Raw genomic sequence first — 20,467 nt, 5'->3', positions numbered from 1 at the left:
CCCGCGCCCGCCGCCCGCCGCTCGCCCCCGCCGCGCCGCAGACGCCGCTGCGCCGCCGCCGCCGGCTGCCGGGCGCCCGCCGCGAGCGCCCTTGCCCGGCGCTGCCGGGGCCGCTGCCGGGGCCGCCGCCCGCGCCGCCGCCGCCGCCGCCGCCGCCTTCCCAGCCTCGCCGGGGCGCCGGGGCGCGGGGTTCACCTGCTAGCGCTCCGCTGCGCGCTCTCCGCCGCCCGTCCGCCGGCCGTCCTGCCTCCGCTCCGCGGCGCGCTCGTTGCGGTCGCCGGCTCTCGCTTCGCCTTTTATATTTTTTTAGCCTTTCTTTTTTTTTTTTTTTCCAAAAAAGAGAAATATTTAGCTGTACATGTAGTTTTCCTCCGCCTTCTTCTCGCCCGGGTTTGCTGCTCGCAGGGAGGAAACCAAACAAAGGCTAAAAAGCGAAAAAAGGGGGGGGGGGGGAAATCAAAAAGCCCCCGTGCCTTCTCCCCTCCGCTCCCCTAGGAGTACATCTCCTCCTCTCAGCCTTCCCCTCTCAGAGTGAAACTTTTCCTTTTCTTCTTCCTTTAAGGCTTTGTGTGTGGGTATATTTTCCTTTTTTTCTGCCTCTCTGTCTTTCTCTCCTCGGTTCCTCGATCTCCTTTTGCTCTGTTAATTGCAAGTTTTGTTGGTGTCCTAAGAAAACTTCCTGTGATGATGATGGTGGTGATGGTGGTGATGATGCATTTCTCAAAGTTGTGCTGTTGCTGAAGCACTTTGTCCCCTTTGAAACAAGAGTCCTGCCGGAGCCTTCTTGTTAGAGTCACGCTCTGGATAAGACATTTTTTCTCTCTACCTTTCCTTTTGGCGGTCGGAAAAAAAAAAGTAAAAAGAAATTTAAAAAGTTGAATTTTCTCGTTACCTCGCGAATTGTTTCTTTCCCTCTCCCGCTCTCTCTCTCGCTCGGTTTGTTGTCTTTTTTTTTTTTTTTTTGGTTGTGTTTGTTTTGCTTTTTATTTTAATTCCAGCAGTTGGTCGAGGGAGGAGGCGGAGGAGGAGCGCCTTGGTGGAGAGGTGTGTGTATGTGTGTGTGCATATATGGTATCCTTTATACACTAACTCCAGCGGGGAAGTTGGCTGCCGGGCTGGCAGCGCGCACTGGCGGTGCCGGAGTCCCGCCGCTCGCCTCTCCCCGCCTCCCTCTCCCGGGCCGTGCCCGCGCCCTCCCTCCTCCCTCCGCCCTCCCCCCTCCAGTCCGTCCGTCCGTCCGTCGGTCCCTCCCTCTCTCTCCTCCCTCCCGCCGCCGCCGCCCGCGCCGCCAGCGCCCGGCCCCGCCGCGAGGAAGCGGCAGCCGCCGCCCCCGCCGATTGGCTGCGCGCCCCGTGACGGACAGCGCGCCGCCGGCCGCGCGGCCCCCCTTCCGGCCGTTCCGATTGGCTGCTTTTTAATTTAGGCGAAGTGGCGTCGGAGATGGAAGTTGCCCCCCCTTGCCTCTATCCCTCCTCCCTCTCCCCTTCCTCCTTCCTCCTCCCTCCCTCCCTCCCTCCCTCCCTCCCTCCCTCCGCCTCTTAACTCTTCCTGCCCGGCGGACACACGCACCTCGGAGCTCTCCCGCCGTCGCCGCTCGGGCAGGGGCGAGCGCGGGCCGTAATAATTAATACCAACACTAATAACGACAATAATAACGACGCCAGCACCGGGCTGGATTCGGAAAGGCGTTGGTGCGAAGGTGTCACCACCGGGCACACGCACCCGCTTCTCTCCCGCCGGCAGTGCCCGTACCGGCATTCGGAGCTGCCCCCCCGCCCCCCGCGCTCAGCCCCGGAGGCGCCCGCCCCCCGCCCGCCCCCTCCTCCCTTTGTCCGCCCCCGCACCCCGGGGTGCGCCCTGGAGCCCGGCAGCCCGTCCGCAGCCGTCACGCCGGGGGGCTGGCCCGGCAGCGCCGGAGGAGGGCCGCCCCGTCGGCGGGGGAGGTGGCAAGGGGAGCCGGCGTCCGGGCTTGCCCTGCGCGCTGCGGTCTGCTCGCAGGGAGCCAGCCCCGCGGCATGAAACGCTGTATTATTTCTCGTCCAGCGGAAAGAGTTAAGGGGGGCGGGGGAAGGCGGGGGGCGCGGGGGAGAGATGCGACCGAGCGGAAACACTGCGCGCAGGCAACCTCAGTGAACCACGGAGAAAGAGAAAGTGGCAACAAAAACAAGGGCAAATTGAACGCTCCTCGGGGACTGCCGGTGCAATAACATCGCTCGGACACGGAGGGGACACGGCGCTGCCGGTGACCGCCCCGCCGTCCCACGTGCGCTCCCGCCCCGGGTGGCGGGGGCCGCGCGAAGAGAACGCGCGGTGCGGGCATGGGAATGGGCAGCGCCGTCCCCGCCCGGCCCTGCCCGCCCCGCTCCCCTCCTCCGCACGCTGAGCGAGCCGGCCCTGCGAGGCGGGGAGCTGCGCCCCGCTGGCAGCGCCCTCCGCGCCGTCCCTCTCCCGCCGCGCTCGGCAGCCGGTGCTCGGGGCTCCCTCCGGCCCCCGGCTGGCACGGCACGAAATACCATGGCAGGTCGAGTTAGAAAAACCATTCAAATGAAGCGTACGGATCTTAAGGGCGGTGGTAAATAACACCAAACATAATAATTATAAATATATATATGTGTATATATATATATATATATATATGTATATGTATATATATATATATACATGCATATATATATAGGTATATATATTTGTTCCCATGCGTCCTCCAAAGGTTTCTTTTTTTATATATAAAAGATCCAACACAGATTTCATTGAATAAATCTGAGATCTCCAGGTGCAGACGTTTGAATAGTCAGTGCCAGAACCCCATGTTTTCCTTTCCAGCCGATTTTGCTTGGATCAGGCTCAAAAACCGAGTGAGTCTCGTGGTTTTGTTTACACTGAATGGGGAGGATAGGAACGGTGCCATGGGGCCGTCTTTCATTAATATACAGTGAGGATTTTGTCTAAATTACTGCTATGAATTTCACAGTACACGCTTTCAAAAGCCGTCTCAGGTGGCCTGATGAAACGTGATAGCGCCTCTGCAAACAGATCTACTTTCTTAATAAAAAAGGAAGGTGTGTGGGGGGGTGGAGAAATCCCCCAAAAATACAGAAAAAAAAACCCCAAACCACCGTACACCCTCATAACAGGGACAACAAAAAATAAAGCTCAAGCTGGAGTATGGTCTTTTATTTTAAAAAATATCCCAACAAAAAACAAACAACCAACTTCGTTCCCCAACTCTTCCCACCCCCTCCCTTGCAGAGTGAGATTGTTTTGTCTGGAAAAAAATCCAAAGTATAACAAGGGGAGAACAGTTAGTGCTGATTTTCATTTGCATAAATTTTCATATATTTTGGTGAAAATAATAGACTAGTGGAGAGCGGGGCTTAGTGGAGTCAGTGCAAAGGAAAATCTTAACATGGATCGTTTCGCTGGAGTTGAGAACATGCTTTTTTCCCCCTGTCACCTTATTAAAATCAAAAATTAAAAAAAAAATTCTCTAAATCCTGGGAGTTTGATCGGTAAGTGTTTTACATTTTTTTATCTACTTTTGTTTTCTTTAAAGTCTTCTGGATATATATTTTCAAAAGCTTAGGACAAGACAGGGAAACCCATGGCAACTGCCTTGAAGGAAGCAGGCTGGAAAAAAAAAGGGAAAGAGAAAGGGAAAAAAATCCCACCAGCAACAAAAAGCACCTTAGTGAAATATTACATAAAAAGCATGGATTCATTCCAAAGCTCAAGGCAGCAAAGCAATTCTTCAGCGCTGGAAAGTCTTTCTGGTTACTACTTCACTTTTCTGGGCACTGTTAATTATTGTAGCACCGAGACTCGGGGAGGCTGGGCCGGGGCGGGGGGGGGTGGGGGGGGGGGGCGAGGAAAGCTCTCGAAAATATTACAGATTTGCGAAGGGGAGGCGAGGCAGAGATGCGGGCTGTGTTCAAACGCTGCTTCGGGGGGGCGGGGGGTCGCCCGGCGGGCGGGGAGGGGGCCCGGCCGGTGCAGCGGGCGGGAGAGGGGCCGGGGCCGAGCTGACCCGAGCACCTGCCGGCGGAGGGACGGACGGACGGACGGACGGACGGGAGCGGGGGAGGCCGGGGAAGGTGCGGAGCGGCGGTGCACGCACAGGGTTAATATTGTAACTAGGGAACAGACGGTTAAGCACAACATCTAGAGCTCTGTAGTGAAAGTCCATCAGAAAGAGTATAATCAATCAAAACTAACCAGGACATCCCTTCATTTTATTCTCCAAGGAGATTTGGGCTGGAGGATTACAGACCAGATTTCACTTTGTTTCTCTCTCTTGACAATCTTGCCTGTCTCTCCGCTTTCCCCGAATCCCATCCAATTGCGAGGTGTAGTCTAATGATCTGAAACTCTTCTTTAGCGTTTGGGTCAGTGTGATAACTAATGTGATAAACAATGTAGGATTAAATTAACAGGCCAGATACCGCTTCCGAAAACTTTACCGAACCTTAAATATCCCATTACGTGACTTTAATTTGTTTTAATTTTACCCTGTTTTTTTGCATTTATTTTTCCTTGCCACCTCTGTTGCTGCTCTTTTGGATACACAATAGCTGGTGATCATTGTAATTTCCTAGAATTAGTTACTTCTTTGGAAACGGTCGATAGCCAAATCAATAAAATGGCTTGTAAAACTACGGAGGTATAGGTTTCAATTTGGGGGGGAGAAGAATCGCTCATTTTCCACTTCTTGTTGACGTGCCCAGCGTCTCTTTTGACTGGGGTTAACTCTGTGTGCTCCATCGGAACAGATGCCGTATAGAGCTGCTCCCTCAAGATCATTTGTTTCCTTGATGGGGGAACATTTCTGAGCAGAACATATTGGTTGCCATAGAGAAAGAAATAAAAGGAAGAACACTAGTCACATTAAGCTATATGTTTGTGCACTGGGCTTTAGATAAAAGGACCCCAGTTCAAGCCAGAGAGAACGGGGCCAAAGCAGAGCTTCTTAGCTTCACTAAAACTAGCTTTATTTTGTTTTGGACTTTTACGGTTGAAACATGTAAGCTAATTTTATTGGCTGTCGTTAATTTTATACGATACGGCTTGCTGAACAAAATCAACTTTGGGCGCTCCGCCTGGCCCCGGCCGGCCGCCAGGGGGCGCCCCGCTACGCCCCCTCCCCGCGCGGACGGGCGGGCGGGCGGGGGCTGAGGGCGGCTGAGGGGGCTGCGGGCCCGGCCCCGCCGCCGGCGCTGCCCGCACACCGGCGCTCCCGGCCGCCGGGACAGCGCCCCGCCACCCCCGGGGCCGGCGGGCGGGGGGACAGCAGCGGGGGCTGCCGGTGCAGGGGCCGCCCGAAAGTGTCCCAGGCGGTGCGGTGCCTCCAACGGACCCGAGGCCTGCAAGGAGTGAGAGCGGTAATTAAACACAGGCACGGGCACCGCAGCTCGGGGCAACCCGGGGTGCCACGCGGGGCTTTTTTGTGGTTTTCTTCCTGTCCAAATAAGGCGCTTAAACCTCTGGAGATGCAATGAAACGACTCGGGTTTTTTACATTATTTAATATTTAATCGCTGTATTAAACCTGGAAAAGTGGCTAGTTTTCTTTTTCTTTTTTTTTTTTTCTTTCGTTTTTCCCTCCTTCCCCCTCAAGCTGGCCACTCCTCCCCCCGATCCCTTCAGACTTGGCTGTGTGCGGGAGCCAGCGACAGAGGTAGCGCCGGGGTCCCCCCGCCTCCCGCCCTGCCCGCACCGGCCGCGCACCCGGCACGAGTTTCGCCGTCCGGGACACTCGCAGATTAACAGCCTCAACTAAGCACAGCATCGGCAGCGACCGCAGCTTAGCTCCACACAGCCCGGGTCTCTGTCCCTTCCCGAGCGCGCCTGCCCTCAGCCCTTACTCCTTTCCTCTGCTTCCCTCGCTAAGAGGGGACAGAACTGAGAAATGTAGTTGGTGGCTTTTAGTTTTCGGGATTTTTGTGGGGGAGCGGGTTGTTTTGTTTTTTGTTTGTTTGTTTTTTTGGTTTTTTTTTTTTTTTTGGGGTGGAATTCCTGCTCAAACACGGCGGCTTCGTAGCCCCGCGCCCCCGTCCGCGGACAGGACACAGGGCACGGGCGGACCGGCGTGGCTGCAGCATCCTGCAAGGCACCTGCGTCCTCCCGGGACGGGCGGGGAGCGGTGGCCGCGGGGGCGGGAGCTTGGAGCCACTTTGTTTCCCCGTGGTGGAGCCCCAGCAGTTTCCGTGCTACAAGGAAAGTTTTATTTCTTGCCTCCATAAAGGAAAGACCAATTGGAACCCTGGAAATCACACAGCCCATAAATATGATAGAACCTGGCAAGATGAACTGCCCGCCTAAAAGCCTAACACATGCATAGCAAAAAAAAAACAAAAAAAAAGGAGAGAGAGAGAAAAGTAATCAAAGACAGAAAACGACCTACAAGAAATTACACTTTTCTACACTTTTCATTTAAAGTGTTCGTGGGGTTTCATTTGGAAAACGGAGTCAAGTCTCTGTGTGTATTGACCGTGAGGTAAAATGGTTGAGATATTTACATGAACCAAACTTTCCACCTACCGCGTTTGGCTCAATGAGCGCTAGGAATATTCCAGACTATTAAAACATATTTCCAGAGCTCAATTCTCCTCAGAAACGTGGTCGCTTTCTTGAGATTTGCAGTTTAGTGAACATTTCCCTCGCCTGTGAAGCGGGCGGGTTTTGGAGTTGAAAGAGCCCAGCAAAGTTTATCATCCCGGGGTCGGGATTGAGCGGATTTCCCCCAGCTTTCCTCTGCCCCCCCTACCCCCGATCCTCCAAGCGTAACCTGCGTTATATTTTAAACAAAACAGGGTTTAGAAGCGCAGCTCCTCTGCTGTGTGCCTGCGCCAGTTAGCAGCAGCAGGCGACTAGGTACCGCAAGCGAGAGAAAAACTAACGCTAAAACGAGCAACAAGTTAATTCGGCAAAAGTAAACTTTTCTAGCTGCCTTTGGAGGACTCCGGTCCGGCCAGGATTGCCGGCTCCATGCCTGCCGTGGCACCCCAATTGTAAGAGTGCTACAGAGTGCATTTTTTTCCTCCCCCTTTTTAAAATAAATGCCTATTTTGTCCTAATGGACCCCTTTGGAAAATGGATGTAGAAGAGATACTGTCATGGAAATAGTGAAAAGAAAGTGTTTACCGTATTTAGTATTCATTTACTTATAGTGGGAAATGATTAGGTATGTACTAATATAACCGTGGAGACCAACTGCCTAATTAGCATTTACAAATTAAAATGTTAAACATAAAGACATATTCCGTATACAGTCTGCTATATGTAAAACACATTCGTGCATAATACAGCAGTCAGCTGCAAACGTGAAGTTGACTGGCTTCCAGATATGTAGCGTTCTTGGCTAATGCGATCTGCTCTGGGTTTTGCAAGCTTACCCACGCTGTAGTTCATAGTTCTTATGACCACGTTGATAGCTGCACTAGGGATATTACACTAACCAATCTGGAGAAAATAGGAAAATACACAGATTACTTTTAAAGGCTGACGATAATAAAGATAAACACAATAGGCAGGCGGATCATTTTTCCGTACCTTTTATTCTGAAGGCTTCACTCGGAACCTTGTTTATTGTTTTGAGCATAACAAAGCATTTCGGGTTCTGTAATAAATTAGAACAGTAATACAGAACTGCACATGAAAAGCAAGATTCCTTTATTTCCCAGCTGCATAATTTTGATATTACCCAACGTGTCTTGCTCAGGGTTCATCTCACACGGACTGTAATGAGAGTTGCCAAATGAATGGAACAATCTATCTGTTGACTTGAGCCCAACGTAGACACATTACATATGATGGAAACCTAATGCTCCCACCGATGTTAAAATCAGAGGGATACATAGTTTCAATCCAGACCCTTGAACATGTAGATTTTTATTAATAAGAATAATTGTGCATGTAGCGACATTAAAAGGGGATTTACAAGTTGGAGTCTTTTAAAAGAGACTGTGAAAACCTTAGCCCTGCTTTTATTAGACATGATATCATTCCGATTTGCGTGCTTGCCATCTCAATGGCGTTTCACATGTGATAAAAAAAATCCATATGCATTACATAGATTTTCTTTTACACGCATAAGGACTGGAAGTGTTTTAGTGGATATGAGGGTGAATAATTGTGATACACCAGAAAACAGTTCGTGCAGTTTGGCAGCTCTGGTTATTATTATTAGATTTTTTGACATTTGAACTTGTCTATTGTCTGAGGAGCTGAGTGCAGATTGCAGTAGGTCAACCTTAAGGCTGCTCTTTTTGGCATTGCACACAAACATGCACACGCTGTCTGTTCTCCTTGTGTGAATACAGCAGCTAGAGTTTTATCGTGCTTTTTTTTTTTTTTTTTTTTTTTTTTTTTTTTTTAATGCACATCTATTTATATTTATCTAATCCTCTTGGGCTTTTCACGGTCCTGTGATTAGTTTGTACGTGCCTTCATTTTACACCCATTCCTCCAATCTATACATTTGCCTGATGTTGGATACTTTTAAGTACTCAGTCGCTTTTACAGCAGTATAATTCCAGCATCACGACGTTTGATAAAAGGGACTTCAGTAGCCCTGGGATTAAATGACATATTTCCCCGCAGCTTCGCTCAACTCCATCATGACTCCTACAGTCAAAAGTTAAAGTTATTCATCATCTCCTTGCATTTATTCCCTCCTCCCCTCTCTAAATTCAGCCCCACCGCCCAACTTCTGAAACAATTTCTCGCCGCCTGCCAAGAGTCAGGGGGGCAGCAGTGTGGGGGGCGGAGGCTGGAACCCGAAAGCCCGCAGCCACCCCGCGTGTTCCCGGGGGGCGACCCCGGCCCCGCCGGCCTTTCCGCGGGCACGGAACGGGCCGCGGCCACGCCAAGGTCCCGGCAAACGCCCTCCCGGGCGGGGCGGCAGGAGCCACTTCTGAGAAGGAGAACGCGAAATAGGGGTGGATCCCCCCCGGGGTGGGAGAGGGAAGAGGAGCAGGAAAACTGGATCAAACCCGATAGGAAAGTCAGTTTGCACTGGGAAAATCTAGAGATTGTGTCTAAATAACTTTTCCCCGGAGTGATTTGTGCGTCTTGCTTTCCTCTCTAGTTTGGTTGGTGTTTTAAGTTGAGGCTCTTTCCTCATCTGCTGGGGTGAAGGCACTCGGTCCGAACAACGGCCCATCTCTTCTTGTAGCAGTCTGTCATTTAAATTTGTGTCTATATAGGTATGCATACATCCAGGCATATACGTCTGGATTTGTTCCCCCCTTCACTTCCCTCTTCCCTCTTTAACAAGAGCCTGATAACGCGTTTAAGGCTTGTTATTTGAACTCTCTGATCAGCATGCAGAAATGTAATTGCAACGTTTTTCATCAGGAAAGAAAAGAAAGGGAAAAGGGGGAGGAAATCCCCCCGCTCCCCTTCACACCCTTACACACGCAGACACCCAGTGCTCTGTAATCGCTGAGTCACCGTATTGGGGGTCAGTGAGTAAACACGAAGGAGAGAGCAGCAGCTTATTGAAAACCCTGGCGCAAACCGCATCCCTCCTTATCTCCAGACTGTAGATCCCTCCCCTCCTTCTTCCCCTGGATTTATTACTCCGGACTTGAGAAAGAGTGGCCCGAGTGCTGCCAGAGCCCTTTTTGTGACACTGTATGTCCTCCTCAGGCGCAGGGGGACCTGCTTTGTTCCGGCAGGGTGGAAGGAAGAAATTCAACATTAAACTGCTATTTGGGCTGTCGGGAATGGGCGTTGTTTTGTGGGCGAGAGGAGAGAAGGAGGAAAAGGGGGAACAACGGCCAGTTCACCTAGGGATATAGAGAAAGCTTTCCCTTTCTCTGGGGCTGGGCTCTGATCTGGGCATATTTACTTCTGTTTAAACGCTATTGTTCCTGCCAGTCTTTGACACAAACAGAAGGGGGGGAGCCGCGGGGGGGGAGGTGGTGGTGCTGGCTGGAACAAAGATGCTCAAACCCCAGCAACCCCCAAAGGCAGAGAAATACTTCTTTTTTTCCCCTTTAACGTATGTGACGAGTCTTTCTTTTTGATGTTGCTTTCTGGGTTCCCCCACTCACCCTGTGAGCTGAGCAGAGTGCCTGGCTGTGATTCACTTACCAGGGCCCGTTTAGAGAGGTACATGTCCCCCCAGTAGGTGCCAGGGAGCCTTGGAGGGACAGCTTCTCCAGCCCCTGGGTCTGAAGGAGAAGACTTGAAATCGGTTTGTGGCAAGCCCTGCAGTGGGAAACAAAGAGGCAGAAATGTTGGGAGCCCAAGGAGGGCCTGGAACACAGAGAAGCATTGAGCTTCCCAGAGATGCTTCAGCTTCTCAGCGGGGGACAGGGCAGAATCCTTTTTGGGCTGTCTCTATGCATTTGAGGGCTGGACTGTACAGCCCACATTGAATCAGAGTCATTGTGTGTAAATGAATAAGTGCACATTGTTTTGAGATGCTGCTATTGTATTTGGGGTTGGGGGGGAGGAGAAGGTTATATTTTGTGTCTGTGTGTGCATGTGGGTCTATGTGCTTGCGAAAGGTGAGTGCAGATTGCAATAGTTGCTGCTCTATTTTTGTTTGTCAAACAGGGCCCTTCTCTTGGGAGAGGGGCATGTGGCGGATCCCAGCCCAGGATTACATTAATCAAAGCATTATTTCCCCAGGGATGTGCAGCACAAATGATAGTAAATCCTAATAAAATTGGATCGCTGAGAAATTGAACGCTTAAAGTAATCTGCTCTGCCTGATAAAAACTTCAAATTTATAAGATATTATGCATCCCCACCCCCAAACACCTTAGGTATCATCACTATGTGTGTATTATACAACTATCTGTAGGAGAGAAATCACTGTTCAGTTTAACAGGCCCATCACTATTGAATAGATACATAGATATAAATGTGTTTATATGAGCATGCACATAGATATTGCCCACACACACATGCGCAGAGTCATAAAAGAAGCTAAAATATTTATGCACATAACAATAATGACTATGGTCAATATTGTCAGGACTTCACAAGCAACACCTTTGCTGTGGCAGGTGCTGTAGAAGGCTTGGACAAGGCTGTACATGGTTGTGTACCAGCACTATAATCTGGCCTGGGGACTTAATTCTCTCTTGCTTTTACCGATACTCATTATGGACCTCCATGATGGCACCTGTGGTCTCAAGCCACTGAGCAGCTTTGCTTTTTAAACATGGGACCACAGGGATGGTATGAAAATAATAAAAAAAATTAAAAATATGTGAACATGAGTATTTGAAGCTGACTTTAGAAAGCTTTTGAGGGGATTACCTTCAGAGGGAAACTGTGTTGGACTGGATGGGAAGAGTTGAAGGAAGGAAAGGTATTCCCAGGCCAGTTATTAAGTCTCAGACATGCAGCATACTGTGCCCTCAGTCTTTCAGTACAGGGCCAGGCCACCACCCTGCTGGCATGGGCCAGAAAAGATCAGGGTAGCTGCTGGCCACTCGCTAGCTTCAGACCCTCAGTCTCTGCTACTTCCTCTCTGCAGAAAGAAAGTTTATTTTTAATTGCTGCCATAGGACATAACAATAGGCTCAAAGAGATCCACTGTCCAGCAGAAAATTTGCTTTCTCTCCCCCCCCCCCCCCGCCCCCCCCCCCCCCACTCCAAGATCGCTGTGCTTCCATATGTGTAAGGGGCAGAAGGCATTTCCACTCACCCAGCTGAAACTCTTTGAAAGGCTGTGAGCCTCCCCCGGCGTTATAAATGCCGATCATTCCTCCTACCCTCGCCGTCCCGGGACCCTGTCACCCCAGCGGTAGCTGGTCTTGCCTCGGGCCCCGTTCGTCTCGGCCCCCCCCACCCGTCCTGCCTACTGCTTTGTGGCCGACGAGTCCCGGAGTCCTCTCCTTGCCCCTGTCTTTTCTGGCATCGCTAGGCAGACCGAAGGCGGCTTATCCCTTTTCCCAGCGTGGGGTATTCCTTTCCCGTCCCGGCCCCGGGGGCTTGCGGAGAAGGGCGGGCGGAGGTGGTCCCGACCCCGCAGCGCCCCGCACCCTGCCCTGGCCTGCTGGTATCTGTCCTCCCTGCCTGCAGACAGGGAAGCGGCGGAGGGGAGCTGAGCCCTCTCCCAGCCCCGAAATGACGCAGCCCCTGTTCCAGCATCGTCTCCCGTTTGGGCTGGCTCCATTTCAGAAGCCGTCTCCCTCCACCCCCTTCTTCCCAGCCTTCCTCCTTCCTCCTCCTCCTCGCCTCACCGTCACTCTCAAACAACCCCCCCTCCCCACGCCTCGCTTCCCCCCGCCGCCCCAAACTCCTTCCTCAGGACCGTGGGATGCGGGCGAGCTCTGGTGAGAGTTGCCGGTCTCCATTTCTAAGCCGGGAGCCGCCGGGAGCGGTGAGGCAGCCGTGACGGGGGGGGAGCGGTCGGGGGGTTAGGGAGGCGATGACTGACGGAAGGAGGGGGGTCCGCACCCCCTCTCTCCCCATCTGGAGCGGCCGCTGCTCCCGGGAAGGCGCGGCCCCCGCGCCCGCCGCCCGGCCCCGCGCCCCTCGGGGGCAGCGCTGCCCCGCGCCGGCGCTCCCGCACGACGCCCCTCGCCCTCCCCCGCGCGTGTGCGGACCGTGCGGGCACCCACTCACCTCGCCGCTGACGGTGCCTTTTCTCACACCCCCCACCGCCCCAAAAAAATAAAACGACAAACAAAGACCGACTATTTGCATAGCGTTCGGCACCCTCGCTCAGTATTTAGCCCCACTTTTTTTTATCACCCGTCTACCTCCGCCCAGACCGACCCTTCTGCCCCACCCCACTCCCCCGCATCCCGGGTGCAACCGGATGGCAAAAATCAAAGCTGGCTCCAATTTACCCCAGTTGTCTTCCTTTGAACACTCATAAGGTAGGTATGGTGGGATGCTGCGCTCCCACTCCCCATGTGCTCAGTGAGGTGCCTTCCTCTCCACCCTCTCCCCCTGCTCTCTATTCCTTAATTGGCTGTATCTTGATGTGCACTTGTTTTGTTTAGCCTATTTTACCATTGCGGACGAGATAGGCAGGAAAAGGAGTGTTTGACTTGGTATGTCCCTGATTTTTTTTTCCCCTCTCCCTGCCTTCCAAAGTTAATTTGCATTTGAGGTCTAATCCATATTTCAAAATTCTGCCATTTGAGGACCGTATAGGAACAGGGCATTCGTTTCTATTTTTGAGGAGGAGCCTCTCCTGCATTTGCTCCTTTCTGTATAATTTCATTGTGTTCACAAGTGACAGGGATTTGCATCAGTTATTTTGCAATTTATTTTTTGAAAGAGTTGGATCAAATTTTCTTATTTTTAAAATTGCCGAGGGAGCAAATACTAGGCATTAGAAAAGGAGCATACATTATTAACAATGTTGCAAACTTAGTCATAGACTATATATTCATATATATGTATTAATCTGCATTCCTTGGAGTTGAATTTCTGCCTCCTGAACATCTGATTTTGATGAGAGAAATCAGTCAGAGAAAGTCAACTATACAAATGCTAAAGTGTATTTATAGTTCCTCACATCTATTTACAGGTGATTTTACTGTTGTTTGCTACTTTTGCTCCAGCACTTAGTAATTATTCACTTCAGCAAGGCATTTCATAGGATTAGATACTGCATTACTCATTAAAGTTTTCAGTTTATCCAGGTGTAACTTTCATCCACATCTCTGGAAATAGCTATGAGGCCACGTGGACTTAATGTAAAAACTATAAAATATAAATGAACATATAAAAAGATTGGATTTACCCATAGTTCTTTCAGTTCTTTGGATGTGATGAAGAATCCATCTATGTTTAGGACTTTAGGGTCCTTTAAGGACTACTTTAGCATATTTTATTTGTATCTATAAAATGAATTTTCTTTTTGTATTGTAGTGAATACATGAATGGCATGTTGCATAATATGCATATGAGGCCTTTCAAGTATTTCTGTATGCACACAAATTTATTTTTCACAAATCTATGTGTGTGTATATGTATGTGTTTATACATGTGTGTGATAACAAACATGCTGGAAGAGAAAACTGCCCAAAACAAAAACTATTCATAAAGGAAAAGTCATTAAGGTAGTTCACTGGGAGTTGGTATATGGTGCATTGCAAAAGTCACTTTAGTTTCAAACATTACTGTAAATACCTTCATACACCCCCATCTCAGCATAAAAATCCCTCTGTGTGTATTTGCCCTTCTAGAACTAACTAAATGGGACTATGAATTATGCCTAAAAAGATGCCACTGATATAAAAAACTTATAAAATAGTAATGGAATATGGAATTTTATATAGTGCCAACAACTTTAGCACGATTCTTGGCATAAGCAATTTAGTGCAATTTTATTTGTCTGAACCAGAATGATATTACAAAGTGAATTAATAGAACATTAGTACTGAAAAAAAGAAACAGTTCTTCCTTTGAAATAAGAAGTGCCACTAACTTGAGATGAAACTGAAAGTCAGTGAATAATATATGGGAAATATTAATATTTTAAATGTATCATATTTAAAATTGCTGTGAACTTAAACAAGATTTCATATCAAGAAAAACCAAGTAATTCATTTTAGGTTCTAATCTTATATGCAATGTTTTACAAATGAAGCAACTCACTAAAGGAGGGAAGTCAGGTATGTAAGCATATCTTGTTATTTTGCACATGAAATATGGTCATTATGAAATATAAATTTAATTTTGGAAATGATAAAAAAGAACACATTTTATTTTTTCTACTATGATTCAAGAAAAACATTTTTAAGCTGATGATTAATTAGATGAAATGGACTGATATGGCCCATAATACCTGTATGGGCTTTTATACCTTGTGAAACCCCACCACAATGGGACCTTTATAAAAAGTATGAAGTCAAGTAATGCAATCATATTTTATATTTAGAATGGGAGCTGATGTGATTCAGTTTAATGTTGTGAAAAAGTGGGCCCTCTGGCACTTGGCATTAAATTATTTTAAAATTACTCCTTCAAGTAAAGTTAGTAGAAAGACTTTACCATGGTTGAAGCCCAGCACTAAAGCTCAGGGGCAAATTTGGTGCTGCTCCTTGCCTTGCCATCTGTTAAAGTGCAGAGAAGGTGTTACCCTTGGTCCTCTCCTTAGTTCAAGGTCTATTGGCTCCAGCGTTTCACTGTCCTTCTCCAATGAGTGGGTACAGCTCGGCATCTGGAAGCCAAACCTGTGCTGCTCAAGATGGGCCAAATCTTGCTTGTCCCGTTCATTGAAGCTACATGGAGTTTTGTTTGATTGGAATGAGCAGGACCTAGCTCTCATTCTGCTCCCTGAAATATTTCCATTAGGTCTTAATGTCGGTGGAGAGATTATTGTTACATTTATATGCCGTGAATGGAGTTAGGTATGAGGGCCACATTGATCTTGCCCTTATGCCTCAGCTGTCTAAGTGTTACATCCTACACACTTAACAGTGAATCAGGCCAGCAATAATTGTGGTCACTACATACTGATAAGTAGGACATGCATTGCTGAGCATTTTGAACGATCAAAAACCCCATACCTGCGTCTTTGCATCGATGGGAAGTGCTGGATGTGTATGAGCTTAGCAGAAAGGGCAGTTGTGTGTTCTGGGAAAGACTTAAGGCTGCCATGAGGACTGTCAGCACTTGTGAGGTGTCTTGTTGAAGGACAGCAGAAGCCTGGTTAGTCTGTAGACTGGTTCCCACAGAGCCAGTTGCTCCCACCATGAGCTGGTTGCAGGTGCCACAGAAGAAGACAGAGTGGTATTGGTAGGGAGGGCACGCAGTTATCACTTGCTACACAAGCGGATCTTTTTCCGTCCAGTTTTGGCCAAAGCTCTGGGACATTTGCTATGGTTCTCTCAATTATCTCTCATTAATTTCAGTAGCTTGTGTTTTCATTAAAAATGCCCAGTGTCCTTTGGAAACTTACTATGGGTATTTTAAATTCAGAATAACTGTGGTGAGAAAAAAACCATGCTTTTCATTTCTAAGCAGCTTTACCATTTAATCACAGTTTGTTTAAATACGCTTTTCTCTGCTGTGAAATAACCTTTCTTTCCACATTTATGTGCACAATCCTAACTCATAGCAGGAAAAAACATTTTAAAACACTGTGTCATGCTTATAGGATAATTATTAATCTTGTCAGAATAAAAAGCATACTAAAAGTATTCCATACAAAGGTTTGTGCCTTAACATTTTTGAAAGTTTTTTTTTTAATAATCAGAGATGTCATAACAGGGGGAGAAACCATATATAGCAAGTAGTAGAAGTATAAGACTCCTAGAGGACTATTTAGAAATACACAAAGCTTTTTTTTTCTCCTTTTGGTTAGCATACTACTTGATGATAAGGTATGTTTTTATTTTTATTCCTGCTTGTATCTTACAGTTCTATGAAGGTGATGGGAAGCTACAAATTCCAGGCTTTAGTTGTTATATATGATATAAAACTAAGAAAGAAAAATGTCCATGATACATATCTGGAGGAAGAAAAACACAATAATGCAATCCGAAAACAGAAAGAATAATTATTTGACAATAAACTCAATGTTAAATACAAGCAGAGTAATATTGTCCTAGTAAGAAATATAGCAAATTAAATTATACTACAAAAAGACGCTTATGAAACTTCCTCTATGTTTAAAACTTTTCCAGTTGAATTTTCCTTTTTAATCATTTGTTACTGTTGAGATATAGTTAGTGATCAAGCCAGTCAAAACTTTTCTGTCTTGATTTTCTTATCCCATATCTACAAATCCAAAAATGCAACTTGTAGTAAATTCACTTGATGTTAGGAGGGTGATTTTGCTGCTTGTTTGCTTGGATTTTACTTGATTTTGCATACCCTAACTCATGCTGAAATTTCTGGTGCATGTGAACAGTGTTTATTTGGTCATCTACTTATTTTGTGCAAGAAGGACAGCTTTTTCATACTGGGGATTCTGATAGAAACAGAAAAGGGATACTGCAGGAAAGCGACTATTTTTCAAGGTCATTGGGCATTCACGCCTTCATTTAATTTCAGTGAGAACTGTGAAAACTCAGTATTTAAAAAAAGTGGCAATTTTTCTTTAGAAAGTCAAATGTCATGGAAATTTGACTTGTGTAAGTCTGGCTATAATAAATAGTAAAATTCTATAGCTGGAAATGTCTGTTTTTATCTTTGTGTGGGTTTAGCATTAGCTATATGTATATAAAATGCAAATGTACCTTTCCTCATGTGATAACTGTTTGCTTTGCCTTTTTCTTCTAAGAGGTAGAAAAAATTATTAAAACACTACTGCCCCCCCCCAAAAAAAGACAGGAACAATAGAAATCATTGTTCACTACTCAGTTAAGAAAATAAGAAGTCTGTAAACTGCAGAGGGTGAATTATGATTTTGTAAACTGCTGATTTGCCTTTCTGAAATTAGGATCTTTGTACTGAACTCTCTTAGCTATTTTCATAACTATTAGGAAAGAATAGGATGCAGATTTCACACACCTGTTAGAGGGACAGCTTTCTGCACTGTGACACTCTGAAACCTAAGGAAAATATACCAAATTTTTCGGGGAGCCATCAATGGCTGGGGAGAGGAGGGTATCTGCACATGCCTCTGTGCCAGTGAATGCTGTAGCAAGTTGTGTGCACCGGGGGCTATGGGTTTTCTTTTCAGAAAAGGACTAGCAGAAGACCCAAAACCCATGACTAGTTATTGATCAAAGTCTCCTCAGTGCAGGACTTTCAAGTTTTGGGATCTGTTTTGACTGGATAGTATTGAGCTGCAACTGGGAAAGGAACAGTCCAAAGCTCTTTGCACCCCTTGTGCCCACATTTGAGAAATAATTCCCTTGTCTGAAAGTGGTGGTTGAAGCCATGGCCCTCCTCCAGCAATGCCCAGGACAAGCTGGCCCCACAGCCCCCAGCAGGAGCTGGTGTCTCTGGGATGGGAGGGCTGCTCTGTTGTGCGGAACCCATAGGGACAGGGCTTCCCTCTGCATCCCGACGCCAACTTTGTGCTTTGGTTTCATCTCTAATCTCTCTATTACAGTTTTTAAAATTTTAAATCCTGGCTTCAGTTAGAGATGATTGGACTGTGCTCAGCACTGGCTGTCTTGATAGGTTTGAAATTCCTGGGAAACCTCAATACTGGCATTTTCTGAAAACAGTAAGCAAAGCACACTGGAATATTAATAGGTGCAACATTTTAAAGGGCCAACATCACTCTGTATATTTGTGTGTTAAAACATGTTGGCTAGGGGCAGCTTGGGGGAGTTGCGGTAAAGCCACAAGTGTTCTTCACAATTTAAAGCTTTTGCATTTTAATTATTTCTTTTTTTTCTGTCACTGTAAAAGATCCCTGGAGACAATGGAGCTGTGACACTTAGCAACAGGTTACCCTCAATGTGCAGGGAGCACCATAAAAACCACAAAATGGACACACAGAATAAAAAACAACACCCGCTCCCCCGCTTCCTGGTTTCTTTACTTTCTGGTGCTGGAGTAGTTACACTGCATCGGCGGTGGGTAAAAAGGAAAAAAACCCAACCAAACAGATGGAAATGTTGTCTCTAAGCTGACAGAGCCTCTGCAAATTTGCTTGAAGGACTATCTTAAAATAATAAAAATAATAATATACCATTCTACACTGTTCTGGAATTTATTTATTTAAACACAAATTTATGGAGCTGGTCACACACTAAAAATTGGAGAGTTTGGTACTGTAAGTTGCTTTGGTATATTTTTCACCATTGCAATGAGCTACAGGGAAACAAAGGAGGATGTGAATACAGGGCAGTTGGTATTTAGATTTGGGTGGCACTTTCATGCGTTGAAAATGTCTTTAAAAAAAATCTGTTTGTCTTCTATCAGGCTATTGAATTGTAGAAGGTGTTGAGATAAAGTTGGAATTATTTAATAACCAAAACTAAGAGTGTTTTCTTGCAGTATATTTCCTATATTTCTCATTGCCAGCCTCTTGACCGATAAGGAATTCTAAGGTCCAGGCTAAACTCACCCATAGGGTAGAACGGGCTGTTAGAGAATGAGATGATAGATGGATCTATTCCTCACCTTCCAAACCCAGTTTCTTTATAAAGCAGTAGAAAACAAACCTTTTCATAGAGCATCAAAAAGCAAGCTCAAGAACAACACTACAATCACACCTTTCACGGTATTTTTTTTCAGGCGTCTGCCCCTGATTTTAATCCAAAGGAGCTGATTTTGGAACTGGCGTGTCCGGCTTTGGTGTTTGCCTGCTGAGGAACAGGTATGCCCTTTGTCCCTCACCTGCAGATGGCTTGGATGCTTTTACTTTACCGAGGCAAGCACTTCCCAGTGGGCTGCATTCAGAAAGTGCTTTTCATAGCATTAGTACAGAACCAAGTTACAAAAGAATATTAATCTAATACATTCCAAAATTCAAATATGTGTGATTAATAAGCATTATTATCTATAAATAAGGCTCTAATGATACTTTGGCAGTGTTGTAAACACAAGAATCAGAAGCAATTATTGTCATTATTGTTCTGCAAGTACCTTCCATGAATACCAAATGGATATTACTGTCCAGCTCTTTGGCACATAGAAATCCTGTAAAGAACAGTTGTCAGTCAGTAAGGCCTGGCCGACTGCTGTTAACTACATTTGTTTAAAATGTAGTGTACCTAAAGACAAAGCTGGTGAGTTATTGAAAGCAAGATGACTGATTAAAAAAATTATTCCTTGTCCTTTGCAATACCCAAAATTATGTTAAATAAAGCCTATGAGAAAGTTTTCCCATCCTATGAGATTAACTGTCTGTGTGATGGTTGTGATTAAAAATGGAAATGGATTCTCTGACAAAAACACTGCCCTTCTTTGTGTGAAAGACACAAAGGTGAGGATGTCCCAGCTGAAAGGTGGTGTGTAAATAATGACAACATCCCCCCACTCCCCAGCTGTAAGAGGGAACTCAGGTCTAGTTTTCAAGGACACAAGATGAAAGGGGTCTTGATCCTCGTCACATTTACCTCTCCCCAGTTTATACAGGTCCCATGGACTGGAGTCACGCTGGCGGCTGGGTCCCACTCTCTGTGACTCCCCCACTCTCCTGCCTTTGGCAGTCTCACCTCCCTCACCAAACCTTGCTGCTTTAGACGGCGCCAGCCAGCAGTAGCATTTTGTGGTGGGTGTTATGTTGTTCTTCGGATGCCAGGGTGTCATTGCGAGCGGGAACAGTGTGGGTCTGACTCTCCGAATATGCAGAAAGAAAAAGTAAAAAAAAAACCCAACCAAACCCCAAACAGTAAGCTTTACTTTCCAAATGTGTTCAATTCTTCTTATCTCTCCTTGATATTTGGGGCGTGCAGCACCCTATACCATGTGGTTTAACATTTTGTTCTCTATTTGTAGGTCAACATTTCCATGATTAAACTTCATCCTTTATTCAGCCTGTTCTGGCTAGGCTTTGCAGCACATGTGATATAAGCTGTTTTCACAGCTAGTAGGCCAAATCTTACTCTGAATAAGGGAGCCAAACATATGTGACTGAGTCA

General features: G+C 47.0%; 1 protein-coding gene across 12 annotated transcripts in view; it reads left to right on the top strand.

Annotated features, from left to right (window-relative positions):
- Positions 1-3,176: 3,176 nt before the first annotated feature.
- LOC128934372 (uncharacterized) overlaps positions 3,177-20,467 on the top strand; it is a 28,750-nt gene continuing 11,459 nt past the window's right edge. For 5 of the 12 annotated variants that reach the window (XR_008482840.1, XR_008482839.1, XM_054271906.1 and 2 more), the window contains exon 1: positions 11,709-12,292. Coding sequence is in view for 4 of the 12 variants with exons in the window: in XM_054271906.1 (XP_054127881.1) it covers positions 11,709-12,292 (584 nt within the window). In the remaining 8 variants the exon portion in view is untranslated. Of the gene's footprint in view, positions 3,510-11,708; positions 12,340-12,647; positions 12,842-19,118; positions 19,202-20,467 lie in introns of those variants that run through there. The other 7 variants (XR_008482843.1, XR_008482844.1, XR_008482846.1 and 4 more) reach the window with 7 other exon arrangements.

Source organism: Melozone crissalis, unplaced genomic scaffold (genome assembly GCF_028551555.1).
Source record: "Melozone crissalis strain CALT ecotype California unplaced genomic scaffold, PUWL_Pcris_2 ptg000013l_1, whole genome shotgun sequence".
NCBI lineage: Eukaryota > Metazoa > Chordata > Aves > Passeriformes > Passerellidae > Melozone > Melozone crissalis.
The sequence above is the reverse complement of the archived record's forward strand: the minus strand, read 5'-3'. Positions and strand labels throughout refer to the sequence as shown.